The following is a 19,210-nucleotide window of genomic DNA, read 5'->3' on the forward strand; positions in this document are numbered from 1 at the left end:
CGGTTTGTGTGTTTCAAGAACTGCAACACTGCTGGGTTTTTCCACGTTCAACAGTTTCCCGTGTGTATCAAGAATGGTTCACCACCGAAGGACATCCAGCCAACTTTACACAACTGTGGGAAGCATTGGAGTCAACATGGGCCAGCATCCCTGTGGAACACTTTCGACACCTTGTAGAGTCCATGCCCCGATGAATTGAGGCTGTTCTGAGGGCAATAGGGGGTGCCACTCAATATTAGACTCAGTGTAGATACCATATAGGGGCTGAAAAATGTCCAGAGGGCACATACTGTTGACCTCAATATGGTAAAGTCATGAGATGAAAATCCAGTCCTACTTTTAGAAGTTCAACGCACAATCTATTTCACAACATAATAATAACATATTATGTTGCAAACGTAATTCACTTCTCAACATAATATGTTCAACATGACATTAGAAGAAGAAAAGCTCATGCAAAGAAGAGTACTCATGAAAATATTGATTTGGGGGCTTTGGCAAAAGCGGTGTCACTGCACAATTAACATAGCAACAGGAGTTTGCTCCTATTATGTGCCTGCTGTGTCTGATGCACACAAACAACACTGTTTGTTTACAAGGCCTTGGTAACTTCAGATTTCTTGATACATGGCAGTGACCTTTTTAACCTGTGGTGTATTATATATTATGCCTTTTGCAAGTGTTTGTCAGAAATATTATTCACATTAGTTATGTCACAAATGAAAGAAACTTTAACGTATAGCTGTATATAGGCTATACTATTAGAAATTGGCGTATGGTTTATTTAAACTGAAAACATGACACCTTATCTGTGCACTGTTCCCCTGGGTATAGAAGTGCGTCACAAACAAATATCCATAATCAAGCTAATCTCAGAGCTTCAGGCATCATCATTGGATGATCCTCCTTTTATCATTCAGAACCCATCTCCTCAAAGAGATTAATTCAAAAATAAGCCAGTGAGAACATGTTTTCAACTCAAAGGGGCGGTTTCCCACACACATATTAAGCCTAGTAATGGACTAAGAAGCACTTTTAATGGCGAATATCCATTGAACAAGCATTTTAGTCTAGGACTAGGCTTAATCTGTGTCCGGCAAACCAGCCCTAAATTCTGAAGTTCCAAATTCTGTACAAAATGTAGCACAACTTGGTGGGAAATATAACTAACTTTCAAGACCATCAGATTACGTTTTGTTAATTGCAATCAAAATTTGCAATCAGATAATATAATAAAATATTAAACTACCCATGGCTGTACTCTGTGCACTAGCAAAGACCACAAGAGCAAAACTAATTCTGAAGGGCATTTGCTGAGACAATTTGGACAGCGTAATGGGCTTCTTACGTAGGTTATTATTTCTCTTACGTATATAAGGAGATCAATGCTCAAGGCGGAGCAATTCAATATCAATGAGAATACAAACACTGAAGAGCAAACAAAAGGAGGCAAAACTGCAGGGATTGGTCAATTGAGTTGAAATAGGAAACAACTTCGCGCGCTCGTAAAGCAAAGCACTTCTCCAGATCAGGACAATGGAGAGCTCTAAACTGTGGACGAGAGCGGTAGTTTGTACAGCGCTGCTGTCCACCCTATGTGGTGCTGAAACGAGCGACTCAGAAATGGAAGTGGATTTGGAAACGAGAAACATTCACGACTTCTATCCACAAAATCCGAATCTAACGAACGAAAAACGTCTTGTAAGTCTAGCTATATTGTCTGTAAACTGTATGCATGAATGCTTATGTCCGCGGGTAGCTTTTGGAATTTACATTCGACTACCTCGATAAATAAAGAGTAGGCTAAATTATGCTATATACAAAATAAAAAGCACATTGTTATTGAGAACGTGAATGGTGTTTTAGGTTTGTTGGTCAAAATGTGAATATTGACTCAAGGAACTGTAGTAATGCTACACAATGACAAGACAGCACTTCAAGCTCTGACAGTTATGTATTTTAATTGTGTATTTCTTACTGTTTCCATAGCTTGGCGCTCTACACGAAGTTCTCAAAAAACTGCAGACCAAAAGAATTAATCCATGGGAAAAGAAATTTGGACAAGTTCCCACTGTAAGATTTTACACTCTTTCTCTGTTCAGAGAAGGTATTACTTTTTTTTAAATGACGAATAATTACCAAATGCAGAATGACAAGATTATTTTATTTTGGTCCAGTGTTCTTAATGTAAGTGGTCTTAACTAGGCTATTGGAAGTTCATTAAACATGTCGTCGGATTATTTAATAAATGCGTGGTGTTTCGAAACGATTTACAGGATGATATTGTAACCTACAGTATCCTCATTGTTTCCATTTAACAATTTGACATTAATCTTTTTCAGTGCGACGTGGGGGAGCATTGCGCAGTGAGGAAAGGCGCTCGAATCGGCAAAATGTGCGACTGTCCACGGGGAGCTTTCTGCAACTTCTTTCTGTTGAAGTGCTTGTGAATGTAGGTTTATTGGATTCAATCCCCTATCATTGTGTTATTTAAAAGAGGGATAATAATGTAACATATGTCATTATTTTTATGAATATTTTTCAAATACAGGCGGACTATAATTGTCAATGTTATGGTGGGACCACCAATTAGATAATGGTACATCCTATCGTTTCCTGGAGTTAGATTAAACATTTGTGTCACCTAAGTGTTACTGAGCTCTCTATATTGTGCAATAAAGTGTCTCACAACTTCTTTCGTAATCAGTATTTTTGGTCTCGGAATTCTCTTTTTCTAGTTAAATATTTGTGCAATAGAATGTATTAATAAATGCATCATGAAGCCTCTTATTAAAAGGTTAGTTAGGATTAGTAAATGTGTTAATATGCTGTTCTCATGATACAAAGATCCTATTGAGAATTTCAACAACTGTACCTCAAACCACACGAACTTCAATTTCATGACACGTTTCCTTTCACAGTATAACAAAAACGTACATGTTAGAGGTGATGAATTAGGGAAATTAAGGCGTATTAAAGCAGTCTTCAGCCTGAGTGCAAGCTGGAGAACTAATTTAGTGAAAATTAGTCAGGATCACAAACTTGGTTGGATCTAAAACTGTACTTCAATTACATACTTTAATTATAGTCATGTTTTTCCATAAGCTATATTACAAATGTAACTTGTTCCAAACATTTATGTCATTCCATCTTCACATAAGTAGGAAAACAAAATATAAAGATGCCATTTGATCTCAGAGGGAACTGACAGTTTCAAATTTGACTGAATTTGTCAAAGGGAATGTTCGTTCTAATAGACTCAATCAACACTCAAGATCTCTAAAATGTTAAGTCATGTAAATCGCACACCGGACTGACAATGGTGCTGTAGTCGTGAGTGTGTAATACTAGAAGTATAGTGCATTCAGAAAGTATTCAAAAACCTTGACTTTTCCACATTTCATTACGTTATAGCCTTATTCTAAAATTGATTAAATATTGAATTTGTTTCATCCATCTACACACAATACCCCATAATACCAAAAACAGGTTTTTAGAAATTGGCAAATTTATAAGAAAAAAAACCCAGAAATACGTTATTTACATAAGTATTCAGACCCTTTGCTATGAGACTTGAAATTGAGCTCAGGTGCATCCTGTTTCCATTGATCGTCCATGATATTTCTATAACTTGATTGGAGTCCAACTGTGGTAAATTCAATTGATTGGACGTGATTTGAAAAGGCACACACCTGTCTATATAAGGTCCCACAGTTGACAGTGCATGTCAGAGCAAAAACCAAGCCATGGGGTCGAAGGAATTGTCCGTAGAGCTCCGAGACAGGATTGTGTCAAGGCACAGTGAAGTGTACCAAAACCTTTCTGAAGCATTGAAGTTCCAAGAACACAGTGGCCTCAATTGTTCTTAAATGGAATAAGTTTGGAACCACCAACCCTTCCAAGAGCTGGCCACCCGGCCAAACTGAGCAATCAGGGGAGAAGGGCTTTGGTCAGGGAGGTGAACAAGAACTCGATGGTCATTTACAGAGCTCCAGAGTTCCTGTGGACTGGAAGACTAGTCAGGATCGAGGGAAAGTACAGAGATCCGTGATGAAAAACTGTTCCAGAGCGCTCAGGACCTGATTGGGGCGAAGGTTCACCTTCCAATAGGACAACGACCCTAAGTTCACAGCCAAGACAACACAGCAGTGACTTCGGGACAAGTCCAGGGTTCCCATACCTTCTTAAACATCAAATTCAAAAACCTTTCAAAGACTTTCCAGGGCCAATTCCCTCAAATTCAAAGGGCCCAACATGGCATAGTTTGAGACACGGATCAAGGTTAATTACTGTTACAACACTGATAATTTTTATAATAAGAACTAGCAGGCTTTACAGAAGCTCACAGACAACAATTAAAAAGAGAAAGAGTCTTGAATGTGTGAACACTTCTCAATTATGCTGTGTTACAATGATGGCAGACTACGTGGTCTCTTGCCTTCTCTAACACGGCACAGCAAAACAATATATTGTGTAAGTTGAGCGATAGAGACAGAGACTTATTTACGAGTTGAAGAGCTAAGTAACTCCTTGTTTATTTCATTAGCACCAGCTTAACAACACAAAACATGTCGCAGAGCAAAAACATTACCTTGTTTTTCCATGAACATGATCAAATAAATAGGCAAATAAAAAACACATGGCCATAAATAAAATGTTTTGCAACAATAAAAGATGAAAATTAAAAAATAAATAAAACATTTCCCCAACCATTGTGTTCTGGGGTTGTTGGCCTTTTTGGTTCATTTGCTTTTCTTTTTTTCCCGCTTACTCATTGAGTAGTGTTTTGCCCTTTCTCAAACTGTTAAAACAGTGCCCAACGCTTGCTTTTTGCTGCTATGCCCCTTCATTTGCTTTTCATGTCATTCAATTTTTCATTGAGTAGTGTTTCTATTTCAGCTGCTTGTGCTCTTTTATCTTTACCACCCTTTCTCAGGCTATTGGACTTGGCAATAAGAGTGAGGTTGCCTGTGCTCTCCTCTGAGTGCAAATTTGTCTGCTGAGGTCTCGAGAGCATTTATGTCATCTGTCAGTCTTCTTTTCTTCCCTTTAAGTTAATCTATTTCATCTATAAGGTCTATTCATCTATTCTGTTTCTGTTTTTTTGCTCATCCATTCTTCTGTCTGTTCTTCTTGATGTGTCACATACCTCTGCCTTGCAGATGCCACTGACATAAGCGGCGGTCTGTCAATGCACACATTATGTATGCCACCCACAGCTCTTATGTGGTCAACTATACATCTCTGTGCTACATATGAATCTTCTTTCAAGTTCTCCACTTCAATGTGCCGATTGATGGAGAATGCGCGCTCTACTGAGGCTTGCCTGTGTGACAGTGAGAGGAGTTGGCGGCAAAGTCTCCATAGATTTATGAGCGCTTTGTCCTTTGACATATACTCATGTAAAAATGTGTCCAATCTGTCTTGGACAGGATCAAAGTTTACAAACTCTGAGTGTTGGGCCTGGACAATGTCATCAATAAAATGTGAGTATTGTCGAATGATGTCATCACAATCTTCTTCCTTCACCCGATGACTATTTACAAGGTAGGTCAGGGCCTTCTTCAATTTTGCTGTACACAGCATCTTTCTTTTTGTGCCTGCCATTTCCCTTGGATCCAAAATAAAAGATGTGAGAACAGAGAGTACTTCAATGGAAATTTCTCAATGAGTTTGTAAACAGTTGTTAGCATACACTTCTTGCAAGTGATTTTGAAGTCCAGCAATGTTTTATGTCCAATTTTCTTCCCTGCGGACAAGTCTCTCACAATTCTTTGAGTAACAAAGCCCAAGTCGACATGTGAGGAGTTGATGTGATTGGATGACTGTCTCACCTCGACATCAATATGTTTTTGAGGGGTCTTCGCTTCTTTCATGAGGTCTGGCTTAATTCATCTGCTCATCAAGCTCTTAAGCACCTTGAACAAGTCTGTAGAGAGAAATGGCACCATGGGCTTATCGGTCTGGTAGCGTGTGAGAAATGGTGTCACTTCTTTGCTCACTGACAAGATGAAATTCAGTTTTGCTGTCATGAGGGTCCTTAACGGCCTCCTGAATCACCTCAAAGGACTTTGTGCCTGCATTTGGACCTCTCTTCTCTACAGCCTTCACATATGTTGCCATATGGGGTAAAAACTCTAAAGCTCTTTCAAGCATGGGCGCATTTTCAACCCACCGTGTCTTGCAAAAGTTAAGTGGCATTGGGGTATCTGATGATGTTAAAGCAGTCCTCCCTGCGGGCTGGAGTATCCTTCAGAAGTTGGTACATAGCATGCAGTACACTGTCGACTTCCCACTCTGTCTCTTCTACTCCCTTCTGAAATGCTCCACGTACAATATGGAGACCGCAACTGCCAATGTTTATAAGGTGTACATCAAAATCTAGGAGGGACTTCTCAACCTTTGAGTAAAATGACCAATTTACATTTGGTCCATCCATGGAGATCTGAACCATGTTTTTCTTTGGTAGATCTTCGGTGCTCTTCTCATAGACAGCTTTAAGGTACAACGCAGTCGCATGTCCCACAAATTTAGAATCATAAAATCTCGTTACAACTTTGTCCTCAACCCATAAACGGACATGAAAGTCACACTGCTTTGACTGTGTTTTTCTGTTAAGGCTCATCAAAGAGAAGTACATAGTCCTCCTCCCCAGCAGACTGTTTTTTAGACAAGTGCTTGAAATGAAGAGCCAAGCCATGTGTGCACAAATAGCTGGACTTTGTTGCCCCACATGTTGAGGTCTTGGCTATTGCACTGTCTGGGAACATCTCTGAGAACAGCACACCTAAGGAGTAAAAAAAAACTAAAAGATGTTTAAATCAAACACTTATTTCTGTTTCTAGCCTGTGTGTGAATGTGTTACAGAGAGAGAATATGAAATATGAAAACAAACATAACATGTTCCTAAAACTAATGTAATGTTACAGGTGAGTTTATAAACCATGCCACTCACCCGTGCGTTCACTAGAGTGGAAAGAGTAGACACTCGATCATATTCAGACACCACAATGTGTCCTCTTTGGGAACGCCAGTTAAGACGGACTGTCTTGTGGTGGTGAATGTGGTAGTAGTTGTAGAAGATTGTCTAGGTGGTGATGTAGATGATGACTTTTCCACATAGTTCAATTGATTGGGAGCTGTAGGAAAATAAGTCTCCAAGTCTGATGAACGACTAGCTAGCTGTCTAACGTTAGCTAGCATTAGTCATTAAACGTTGTCACTAACAACTCTAGTGAACGTCCTTTAACTAAACGTAAACTTTCAGCTAACGTTAGAAAACTGTCATTTATTTCAAATGTTCACTGTCCAGCTCTGCTTGCCGCAAGTTGGCTAACGTAACGTTAACAACTTAGCTAATGTTAGCTAGCTAGCACGATAGGTGTGATTGTGGGAGAATTGAGGCTTCTAGATAACGTTAGCTACAAACATAGCAAACGTTAATTTGACCGAATAATTCTGTAACGTTAAAAGTTAATTTACCAAACCACGAAGAGACGGAATAATCTAGCTAACTAATTAACGTTATTAACTAAGTATGGTTGTTGTATTCCTTTCTACATGTTACCAGGGGTAGGACATAACCGCGTTTAACTTGTGGAGTGCCGTCATGTGTGAAGCACCAGAAGCATGGCTCGTCGCAGCTGCTTCGCCCATGGCGTGATCTTTTGTTGATTTGCTGCAGGCTCTGCATCGGGCCATATGGATGTCCCGCGGATCTTTAACAAGCCAGTCTTTGTAAATGTCTTTGGAGAGCCACGTGCCCAGGAATTGACATTTCCAGGCATAGCTTAAGTTTCGCTTAACGTTAGCTTTCTCGATTACTTGCCGCTGTTTAATAACTCATGCACGTGACCGTCGCACTTTCTCCGGGCAGGTGGCGCGTGAAACAAGGACACACAAACGGCGAAAGACACACATACAGACAGCGGAACGTAGCCCATTACTGACGTAAAAAAATTAATAATCTAATAACTGCAATTTCTATTCTTCCAAAAATGTATAAATTCAAGCACTTTCAATGACCCATGTCTATTTTCAAAAACTTAAGGCCTTGATTTTCTCTCTCAAATTCACAAACTTTCAAGGACCCGTGGGAACCCTAGACAAGTATCAATGTCCTTGCATGGCCCAGCCAGAGCCCGAACTTGATCGAACATCTCTCAAGACCTGCAAATAGCTCTGCAGTGACGCTCCCCATCCAACCTGACAGAGCTTGTGAGAATCTGCAGAGGTATGGGAGAAACTCCCAATACAGGTGTGCCAAGCTTGTAGCGTCATACCTGCCAAAGGCACTTCAACAAAGTACTGAGTAAAGGGTCTGAATACTTATGTATATATGATATTTTAATACATTTGCAACACGTATAAAAAAACGTTTTTTGCTTTGTCATTATGGGGTTATTGCATGTAGAAAAAAAAAAAAAAACGATTGAATCCACTTTAGAATAAGGCTGTAATGTAACAAAATATGGAAAAAGTTGTGGGGTCTGAATACTTTCCAAATGCTCTATAGTATAGGAACTAAACTTTATTGCACAAAGCCTGAAATTACAGTTCAATTGAGTCAAGGACATGAGGACCAAGCACTTATCCAATTAACATTTCCATCAACCTAGCATACGCATCTACTTGTTCTAAACAGCAAGACCACTAGGAGACTCATTGCTTTTTTTGTACATTTTGTATTTATTAAGAGATATATTACAAATGCCTAGACTCCTCTGGGTGTCTTGAAGTTCATTCCGACAGTTGGCTGGGTGACCTGCAGGTTGGACAGACTGCCGAAGTCCTGGAGGAAAGAGAAAAATAAAATTCAATTTCACCATCAAGTAACCACCAGAATACACCACAAGTTCATGCTAACGATGTAAACCACAGAAGCCTGGTCTCTTATCGGTGAGTAGTTTCACCCTGAAGTTAAGATTGTGGAAGATGTTGAATACAGGGTATGACAGGAACCGGTATTCCAACAAACACAGGAACATTTTTCAAAGTCACTGTTCCTGTACTATCAATGACTATGGCAAGTCATGCCATAGTCACTTTCGATACAGGGTTTAAGCCATGGTGTTATCTTAAGGCTAAACATACTTGTGTATGTGGACACCCCTTCAAATAAGTTGATTTGTCTATTTCAGCCACACCCTTTGCTGACTGGTGTATAAAACTGAGTACAAAGCCATGCAATCTCCATAGACAAACATTGGCAGTAGAATGGCCTCACTGAACAGAGCTCAGTGACTTTCAACGTGGCACCATCATAGGATGCCACCTTTCCAACAAGTCAGTTTGTCAAATGTATGCCCTACTAGAGCTGCCCCTGTAAACTAAGTGCTGTTTTTGTGAAGTGGAAACGTCTAAGCGCGACAACGGCTCAGTTGCGAAGTGGTAGGCCACACAAGCTCACAGAACAGGACCGCCGAGTGCTGAAGCTTGTTATTTTAATTTCCTGTCCTCGGTTGCAACACTCACTACAGAGTTCCAAACTGCCTCTGGAAGCAACATCAGCACAAGAACTGTTCGTTGGGAGCTTCATGAAATGGGTTTCCATGGCCGAGCAGCCACATACAAGCCTAAAATCACCATGCCAAGCATCGACTTGAGTGGTGTAAAGCTCGCCGCCAATTTGACTCTGGCGCAGTGCAAAAGCGTTCTCTGGAGTGATGAATCATGCTTCACCATCTGGCAGTCCGACAGACTAATCTGGGTTTGGCGGATGCCAGGAGAAGGCTAACTGCCTGAAAGCAGTGCCAACTGTAAAGTTTGGTGGATGAGGATCTGGTCTGGCGCTGTTTTTCATGGGTCGGGCTAGGCCCCTTAATTCCAGTGAAGGGAAATCTTAACGCTACAGCAAACAATGACATTCTAGACGAATCTGTGCTTCGAACTTTGTGGCAACCGTTTGGTGAAGGCTCTTTCCTGTTTCAGCATGACAATGCCACTGTGCACAAAGCGAGTTCCATACACAAGCAGGTGTCCACATACTTTGGATCAGGTAGTGTTTATTCATCATGAAGACACCAAACGTAACTGCCTGTGAGGGACTTACCAGTAGTTTGAGCATCTCCTTGGTGTCAGGGTCCACCTCTATGATCTCCTGGTCAAGAGCAGAAACCTGTAAACAGAAAAGTTAAGTTAGAGTGGTAATGCATTATGTCAACACTGTCCAAACACATTAGTAATAGTGTGCATAGGCTGCAGGCCCAGACGGCATTCCCAGCCGCGTCCTCAGAGCATGCGCAGACCAGCTGGCTGGTGTGTTTACGGACATATTCAATCAATCCTTATCCCAGTCTGCTGTTCCCACATGCTTCAAGAGGGCCACCATTGTTCCTGTTCCCAAGAAAGCTAAGGTAACTGAGCTAAACGACTACCGCCCCGTAGCACTCACTTCCGTCATCATGAAGTGCTTTGAGAGACTAGTCAAGGACCATATCACCTCCACCCTACCGGACACCCTAGACCCACTCCAATTTGCTTACCGACCCAATAGGTCCACAGACGACGCAATCGCAACCACACTGCACACTGCCCTAACCCATCTGGACAAGAGGAATACCCATGTGAGAATGCTGTTCATCGATTACAGCTCAGCATTTAACACCATAGTACCCTCCAAACTCGTCATCAAGCTCGAGACCCTGGGTCTCGACCCCGCCCTGTGCAACTGGGTCCTGGACTTCCTGACGGGCCGCCCCCAGGTGGTGAGGGTAGGTAACAACATCTCCACCCCGCTGATCCTCAACACTGGGGCCCCACAAGGGTGCGTTCTGAGCCCTCTCCTGTACTCCCTGTTCACCCACGACTGCGTGGCCATGCACGCCTCCAACTCAATCATCAAGTTTGCGGATGACACTACAGTGGTAGGCTTGATCACCAACAACGACGAGACGGCCTACAGGGAGGAGGTGAGGGCCCTCGGAGTGTGGTGTCAGGAAAATAACCTCATACTCAACGTCAACAAAACAAAGGAGATGATTGTGGACTTCAGGAAACAGCAGAGGGAGCACCCCCCTATCCACATCGACGGGTCAGTAGTGGAGAAGGTGGAAAGTTTTAAGTTCCTCGGTGTACACATCACGGACAAACTGAACTGGTCCACCCACACAGACAGCGTTGTGAAGAAGGCGCAGCAGCGCCTCTTCAACCTCAGGAGGCTGAAGAAATTCGGCTTGTCACCAAAAGCACTCACAAACTTCTACAGATGCACAATCGAGAGCATCCTGTCGGGCTGTATCACCGCCTGGTACGGCAACTGCTCCGCCCACAACCGTAAGGCTCTCCAGAGGGTAGTGAGGTCTGCAGAACGCATCACCAGGGGCAAACTACCTGCCCTCCAGGACACCTACACCACCCGATGTCACAGGAAGGCCATAAAGATCATCAAGGACAACAACCACCCAAGCCACTGCCTGTTCACCCCGCTATCATCCAGAAGGCGAGGTCAGTACAGGTGCATCAAAGCAGGGACCGAGAGACTGAAAAACAGCTTCTATCTCAGGGCCATCAGACTGTTAAACAGCCACCACTAACATTTAGCGGCCGCTGCCAACATACTGACTCAACTCCAGCCACTTTAAAAATGGGAATTGATGGAAAAAATGTAAAAATGTACCACTAGCCACTTTAAGCAATGCCACTTAATACAATGTCTACATACCCTACATTACCCATCTCATATGTATATATACTGTACTCTATATCATCTACTGCATCTTGCCATCTTTATGCAATACATGTACCACTAGCCACTTTAAACTATGCCACTTTATGTTTACATACCCTACAGTACTCATCTCATATGTATATACCGTACTCTATACCATCTACTGCATCTGCCATGCCGTTCTGTACCACCACTCATTCATATATCTTTATGTACATATTCTTTATCCCTTTACACTTGTGTGTGTGTGTAAGGTAGTAGTGTGGAATTGTTAGGTTAGATTACTGTTGGTTATTACTGCATTGTCGGAACTAGAAGCACAAGCATTTCGCTACACTCGCATTAACATCTGCTAACCATGTGTATGTGACTAATAAAATTTGATTTGATTTGATTTGATTTAGTAAACTGGCAACAGTTAAATACATCAATTCAACAGAGCGTACAGTTACTGGCTGCCTGGGGCAATGGTTACAGGCCTGCCAACTTTTTAGAGTACCAGACACGCGCGGCAAATTGGGATTTTCTTTCCCCATCACACGCTCGTGCACGCTGTTTATGAGTCTTATCGCAAATATAAAATTGTACCAAATCAAGTCTATATGTGGTTGGAATACTTTCTTGACCGCATTCCATTCACACATATGTAAAAGTCACTAACAAGTTCTAATTAGAAAGAACACACCAAGGGCCTTTATTATTGGAGTTTAATTTTATTAATTAAAATGTACAAATTTATTAAAACAAAATGTACAAATGTCTTATCCACAATAAAAAGATTTACTCTGATATGCCAAATGTTTGAAGCAGAGCATCAAATAAACATGTTATTCATAAAAACGAAAAAGCTATGATAGGAAACAGTGGGTGAGAACAAATCTTCTGGAGACCTTCAAATGTCCAGGAAATTATTTCGACACATTTGCCTGGTAGCTAGCAGATTGAACCTTCCGCAGCAGGACATCAGGGTAGACTTCTCCGTGGCAAACAGTTCCTCTGGCAACCATTGAAACCTTCTTGGTAATGAGGGAACTCAGCACGTCAGTACTGGGTTTTGTTCTTGGAAGCGAGACTGAATATTCGTTAGCAGTCTGCACTCAGACTCCATTTAATGCCAAGACGTTTATATTTATTTTTTATTATACTTTTGTAATGCTTTGTGACGTGGCTCATAATTACAGTTACAATCTATTAGGTTGCGTGATCCACGTAATGTTATGTCGAAAACAAAACTAATGGGACGCAGAATTAAATGTATATCACACTCGCACAAATACGACCAGTTATTTTTCGTATTTGCATTTAATTTCTTTCACTAGAAATGCGAGTGAACTGCTGGCACTTTAGAGTCCAACGAATCTCCATCTTACGTTTGCTTGAAACAATTAGTGTTTACCTTTCCACAACACACATAGTGAAAGGGATTTGTCCATGTGTTTACATACAGCTGACAGTTGGCAAACTCAGCATCACAACAGGAGGGGCAGACACGGGGTAGCTACGTTGAATAATGATGTATTAATCTCCATGTCCGTTGACAACTCCGTACATGTCTGTGTTGCAGCTTGAGAATCAGGATGTTAAATCCGCTGAGTAAATATTTGATTAAAATATATATAAAAATAAATAAACCAGGCCCTATTAATTTCTGCGTACTTTTAACTCGGATCTCGTACCTGGACAGAGAATTGCGTCGTTGGAACGCAAAATGCGTGCAAGTTGGCAGGTCTGGGTTTACGATGTTACCACATTGTTTGAAAGATACAGGGTTTGACAGGAACCAGTATTCCAACAAACACGGGAAAAGCTTTCAAGATCACTATTCCTGTACTATCAATGACTATGGCAAAAGTCATGCCATAGTCACTTTCGATACAGGGCAAATCAAAGAATGATATTTGACTGACTCAAAAAAGGTATTTCACATCCCAACTATACACTAAAGATAACCAATGGCAGCAAATAAATTAGATAAATGATGACCCAGAGCAGCTTATGGATGCATCTTTACGTGCCAAGGCAAAGTAGAAACCTGCACAGCTTTAATCATGACTGTTCGCAGGTAAGGACACAGCAATACAACTCCTTACTGGACAGCAAATCAAACATGCACACATCAGCAAGGCATGCCTATAGAGCCCATTAAATTGATAAGCACACCACCCAGATCTTGATGGCAATGGACTAAACACATTATTTATTGATGCTTGTGATGCATCAACAAATAATGTGTTTAGTCCATTGCCATCAAGACTTATCAAGAAACATATGCCACTGATTAACCAAACCAACATATAGTTCAGTTAATGCATACCTTTTTGTTGTATGTGATGCCTGTGGGAATCGAACCCACAACCTTTGCGGTGCCAGCAAGTATAGATGCACTGTGCTCTGATGCGCAGAAGTGTGGGTGGGGACACTTACCTCTGGGACGTAGTTGTCCCTCCTCTCCCTCTCCTCCTCCTGCAGCTTGATGGAGATGCCTCTGACGGGACCCCTCTGGATGCGCTTCATCAGATGGGTCACATACCTAAGAGCACAAACCAGAATTCAGTTAATTCATGTACAACATCACAATTGTAACAGCATTAGATCAGACCATGGGTTCAAACAAATATTTATGATAGATCACTGAAAACTAGTCTAGCATGAGAATTAGGTTTCACTCAAGTTTAGGTTGTTGCGGACGAGAAAGATGTTTGAAAGACAGGGTTTGACAGGAAAAGGTATTCCAACAAACATGGGGAAATATTTCAGTCACAATTCTCGTAACATCAATGACTATGGTAACAGTTGTACCATAGTCACTTTCGATATAGGGTTTAGGTGGCAAACTAGCAATAATCAGCTAGGTCAGGGATATGATAGAATGAATAACTCCCTCCAAGCCATGCTATTAGTAGTGTTTTGAAATACAACCTGATTGAAGTGCAGCATAGTACATGTCATATGAAACATCTTTCTCGGAGGACCTGAGACTACCTGGCCTGATGACTCCATGCTGTCCCAGTCCACCTGGCCGTGCTGCTGCTCCAGTTTCAACTGTTCTGCCTGTGGCTATGGAACCCTGACCTGCTACCTGTCCCAGACCTGCTGTTTTCAACTCTTTATAGAGACAGCAGTAGCGGTAGAGATACTCTGAATGATCGGCTATGAAAAGCCAACTGACATTTACTCCTGAGGTGCTGACCTGTTGCACCACTGTGATTATTATTATTTGACCATGCTGGTCATCTATGAACATTTGAACATCTTGGCCATGTTCTGTTATCATCTCCACCAGGCACAGCCAGAAGAGGACTGGCCACCCCTCATAGCCTGGTTCCTCTCTAGGTTTCTTCCTAGGTTTTGGCCTTTCTAGGGAGTTTTTCCTAGCCACCGTGCTTCTACACCTGCATGGCTTGCTGTTTGGGGGTTTAGGCTGGGTTTCTGTACAGCATTTTGTGACCACAGCTGATGTAAGGGATTTATAAATAAATTTGATTCAATAAAATATGAAATTAATGAGATACTTCAACATTGAAAAAATGCAAAGGAGCCAATTAGCTGACACCGACATCCCAAAATGGCTGCTGTGGCTTCTGCTACCTATCATGAGGATGAAAAGGGCAGTTTCCAGAAAAACGAGCAGTCATTTCATCTTCTCAGTATAACAGTTGGAATAACAGGACAATTCAGAGTACAACGCATTTCTCATCCATGATTGCGGTACGTTTTCCGAGCCATGTCTCGTGCTGGCTCCGTGGTGACTTAATTTTAAAAATTGCGGGTCTGACCCTGTAGTGCAGCTGTGAGCAAGCGTAAGGTGTCGGATCTGCTGGCTACACCTGAAACTAGACCCAGGAGACTCCAAATTGAGAACGAAGAAAATATCCCCACGGTTGGTTGAACGTTGCTGTACAGCGTTGTCTACGCAACATCTGCTGCTTGACCTCAGATAAGCTTTATATATGCCGCAGAGGTTCGAGTCCGCTTGGCTATTAGAGACAATAAAGCTAAAGAAACCAGACTCACCCAGCGATCTTGTTGCGCAGCTTCTTGCTGGGGATGATAGCGATCTCTTCACACACCCTCTTGTTGGTGTGGAAGTCATTTCCCAGCCGGGTGTAGTACTTCTCAATGATGACCCGGGCGGCTTTTTTCACCGTCTTGGTCCTGACTCGTCCCTGTGGAACAAAGGAGTTGTGCAAATGACTAGGTTATTCTCATCTCCTGAATGGGCTTACATTTTATGAATTTAAAATATCTGAGAAAACCAGGGTTCGGTAGGGACTTAGGACCCATCGAACACGGGAATGCCCCTCAATTCACTTTTCCTGTACTATCAATGACCTGGCTACTTAAATCAAAGCCATAGCCACTTTCGATACAGGGTTCAACGTAAATTACATTTCAAAAGCGGTTGAAATTTTAGGAGGTATAAGTATACCAACGGCTGGCATGACCAGGCAAGCTACATTTGGATCTAACATACAAGGTCGTACCTAATACTAACGAGCTAGCAACTTTGCGCAGACTGACTACCTAGCCAACTACCTACATGCTAGTAAATGGATCTCACGATTAACTACACCGGTGAGCAAGTCAGAAACAATGGGTACCCTACATTGGGAAAACAGACCACCGATGGTTAATTAGCTAGTAGGATGACTTCGCAATCAGCTAGCTATGCTAATCAGTATCACGGAACAAAATGTATTTCTTACAAACAGCTGAAACCAACGTCCTACACCACTAACCACCCTGCGGATAATGTGTACAATATTAAAGGCATGACCAGTTCTCTACTGATTGTAATCAAATCAAGACATGGAAAACGTGGTTGTTCATGTGCAGCCAAATGCTAGCATAATGCTTCTTCCGTTAGCATCTCGGAGAACCCTCATATTGTTCATAAAGTCTGCCAGGAAGGGCATCCTAACGCAATATGTCACTGCGATTGAGTAATACATACACCATTTCACTATTCTAGAGATAAATACCATTATGGCTAGTAAAAAAACGGAGGATTACGATAGATTTAGAGGGGTTGTAAATGTTGAAGTACCCACCATGTTGAATCGGGCTGGTAGAAGAGGACTATACAAGCGCTTCAGCGGAAGTATAATAAGAGGGCACGCGGATGTGGGAAACCAAGGGGAAAGGGTGCCGCCCCCTAGTGGTAGACGAATTCGTAAAAATATATAACCAGACTTGCAGTTCATCACAGCTATATTACTGTACATGTGGTTTCCCCAGTTGAGTGAAATTATTGCGCATAAGTGCGGCGGTTAGTTTAGCGGTTAAGAGCGTTGGCCAAGTAAGCGAAAGGCCGCTGGTTCTATCCCCGAGCTGACTAGGGGGAAAAGTTTCGATGTGCTCTTCACTTTTTTATTTAACTAGGCAAGTCAGTTAAGAACAAATTCTTATTTACAATGACGCCCTACCCCGGCCAAACCCTAACCAACGCTGGGCCAATTGTGCGCGCCGCCCTATGGGACTCCCAATCACGAGAGGCTGTGATACAGCCTGGAATCAAACCAGGGTCTCTAGTGAGGCCTCTAGCACTAAGATGCAGTGCCTTAGACCGTTGCGCCACTCGGGAGCCCACTTAACCCTAATTGCTCCAGGGTCGCTGTCAATAATGGCTAATCCCAGGCCATGACTCCACTCTCAGTGGGAATGGGATATGCAAAAAAACATCCAATAAACATTTGTAGCCTATGTGTGAAATAAGACAACTGTAAGCACCTAATTACTATCTATACTGAACAAAAATATAAATGCAACATTTAAAGTGTTGGTCAAATTTTTCATGAGCTGAAATAAAAGATCCCAGAAATATTCCATACGCACAAAAAGCATATTTCTCAAAAATGTTGAGCACAAATTTGTTTACATCCCTGTTAGTGAGCATTTCTCATTTGCCAAGATTATCCATCCACCTGACAGGTGTGGCATATCAAGAAGCTGATTAAACAGCATGATCATTACACAGGTGCACCTTATGCTGGGGACAATAAAAGGCCACCAAAACGTGCAGTTTTATCACACAACGCAAGGCCACAGATGTCTCAAGTTTTGATTGACATAATGACTGCAGGAATGTCCAACAGAGCTGTTGCCTGAGTATTTAATGTTAATTCCTCTACCATAAACCGCCTCCAACAAAATTGTAGACAATTTGGTAGCAGTACATCCAACTGGCCGCACAACAGAAGACCACGTGTAGCCACGACAGCCCAGGACCTCCACATCCGGCTTCTTCACCTGCGGGATCGTCTGAGGATGTGGAGGGGGGGATGTTGCTCAGGAGTATTTCTGTCTGGAATGAAGCCCTTTTGTGGGGAAAAACTCATTCTGATTTGCCGGGCCTGGCTCTCCAGTGGATGGACCTGGCTCCCAAGTGGGTGGGCCTATGCTCTCCCAGGCCCACCCATGGCCGGCCCCTGCCCAGTTATGTGAAATATATAGATTAGGACCTAAAGAATTTATTTTTAATTGATTGATTCCCTTCTATGAACTGTAACTCAGTAAAAGCTTTTACATTTTTGCATGTTGCGTATACTGTGCCTTCGGAAAGTATTTTTATGTTACGTTACAGCCTTATTCTAAAATTGTTTTTTTTTTATCCTCAGCTATCTACACACAATACCCTATAATGACAAAGCAAAAACAGGATTTTAGAAATTTGTGCAAAAGTATTACAAATAAAACACATATCTTATTTACATAAGTATTCAGACACTTTGCTATGAGACTTGAAATTGAGCTCAGGTGCATCCTGTTTCCATTGGTCATCCTTGAAATGTTTCTACAACTTGATTGGAGTCCACCTGTAGTAAATTCAATTGATTGGACATGATTTGCAAAGGCACAAACCTGTCTATATAAGGTCCCACAGTTGACAGTGCATGTCTGAGCAAAAACCAGCGTCACGTCTGGAAGAAACATGACACCATCCCTACGGTGAAGCATGGTGTGGGGATATTTTTCAGCAGCAGGGACTGGGAGACTAGCCAGGGTTGAGGCAAAGATCAACGGAGCAAAGTACATTTACATTTTTACATTTAAGTCATTTAGCAGACGCTCTTATCCAGAGCGACTTACAAAGTACAGAGAGATCCTTGATGAAAACCTGCTCCAGATCACCCAGGACCTCAGACTGGGGTGAAGGTTCACCTTCCAACAGGACAATGACCACACAGCCAAGACAAAGCAGGATTGGCTTGGGACAAGTCTCTGAATGTCCTTGAGTGGCCCAGCCAGAGCCCGGACTTCAACCCGATCGAGCATTGTTACAATGGCGCCGGAGAGGAGGGCTGCCGTCTTATCGGCTCTTAACCAACCATGCTATTTTGTTTGTTTTTTCATGATGTTCATAACTTGTTTTATACATAATGTTGCTGCTACCGTCTCTTATGACCGAAAATAGCATCTGGACATTAGAACTGTGATTGCTCACCTCAAACTGTACGAAGAGTTCTTATTCAATGAGTCGGATGGGAGGAATATACTACTACAGAAACCGGACCAGGCAACAGATCCCCGTGATTCGCTGGA

General features: G+C 42.0%; 2 protein-coding genes and 3 non-coding genes across 6 annotated transcripts; 1 reads left to right on the top strand and 4 right to left on the bottom strand.

Moving 5' to 3' along the window:
* The first annotated feature begins 1,412 nt into the window (after window positions 1-1,412).
* cart2 (cocaine- and amphetamine-regulated transcript 2) lies at window positions 1,413-2,695 on the top strand. Its single transcript, XM_071416519.1, has 3 exons — window positions 1,413-1,701; window positions 1,990-2,073; window positions 2,343-2,695. Exons 1-3 carry the CDS (start codon window positions 1,537-1,539, stop codon window positions 2,448-2,450), a joined length of 357 nt encoding a protein of 118 aa, XP_071272620.1. The 5' UTR covers window positions 1,413-1,536; the 3' UTR covers window positions 2,451-2,695.
* A 5,973-nt stretch (window positions 2,696-8,668) lies between these two features.
* Window positions 8,669-16,852, bottom strand: LOC139584535 (small ribosomal subunit protein eS17). 2 transcript variants are annotated; one of them, XM_071416516.1, is made up of 5 exons: window positions 16,720-16,852; window positions 15,683-15,834; window positions 14,093-14,198; window positions 10,052-10,117; window positions 8,669-8,791 (listed from the first exon to the last, which is right to left on the bottom strand). In XM_071416516.1, the coding sequence occupies exons 1-5, from the start codon at window positions 16,720-16,722 to the stop codon at window positions 8,714-8,716; spliced, it is 405 nt and encodes a 134-aa protein (XP_071272617.1). In that variant the 5' UTR covers window positions 16,723-16,852; the 3' UTR covers window positions 8,669-8,713. The 2 variants fall into 2 exon arrangements, with proteins under 2 accessions (XP_071272617.1, XP_071272619.1); XM_071416518.1 differs by having other exon boundaries at window positions 16,651-16,726.
* LOC139531165 (small nucleolar RNA SNORA71) lies at window positions 8,936-9,058 on the bottom strand. Its single transcript, XR_011666271.1, has one exon. It is a non-coding gene; the product is annotated as a small nucleolar RNA SNORA71 (small nucleolar RNA).
* On the bottom strand, window positions 13,420-13,548 carry LOC139531163 (small nucleolar RNA SNORA71). Its single transcript, XR_011666269.1, has one exon. It is a non-coding gene; the product is annotated as a small nucleolar RNA SNORA71 (small nucleolar RNA).
* Window positions 15,912-16,042, bottom strand: LOC139531164 (small nucleolar RNA SNORA71). Its single transcript, XR_011666270.1, has one exon. It is a non-coding gene; the product is annotated as a small nucleolar RNA SNORA71 (small nucleolar RNA).
* Window positions 16,853-19,210: the final 2,358 nt, after the last annotated feature.

The sequence above is a fragment of the Salvelinus alpinus genome, chromosome 9 (assembly GCF_045679555.1).
Source record: "Salvelinus alpinus chromosome 9, SLU_Salpinus.1, whole genome shotgun sequence".
Taxonomy (NCBI): Eukaryota; Metazoa; Chordata; class Actinopteri; order Salmoniformes; family Salmonidae; genus Salvelinus; species Salvelinus alpinus.

Coding starts and splice junctions, on each gene's coding strand:
- cart2 (XM_071416519.1), top strand. CDS start 1,537: ATGGAGAGCTCTAAACTGTGGACGAGAGCGGTAGTTTGTACAGCGCTG. Junction 1,702..1,989: donor TAACGAACGAAAAACGTCTT/GTAAGTCTAGCT, acceptor CTGTTTCCATAG/CTTGGCGCTCTACACGAAGT. Junction 2,074..2,342: donor AATTTGGACAAGTTCCCACT/GTAAGATTTTAC, acceptor AATCTTTTTCAG/TGCGACGTGGGGGAGCATTG.
- LOC139584535 (XM_071416516.1), bottom strand. Junction 10,118..14,092: donor GGGACAACTACGTCCCAGAG/GTAAGTGTCCCC, acceptor TTCTGTTTACAG/GTTTCTGCTCTTGACCAGGA. Junction 8,792..10,051: donor AGGAGATGCTCAAACTACTG/GTAAGTCCCTCA, acceptor TCTTTCCTCCAG/GACTTCGGCAGTCTGTCCAA.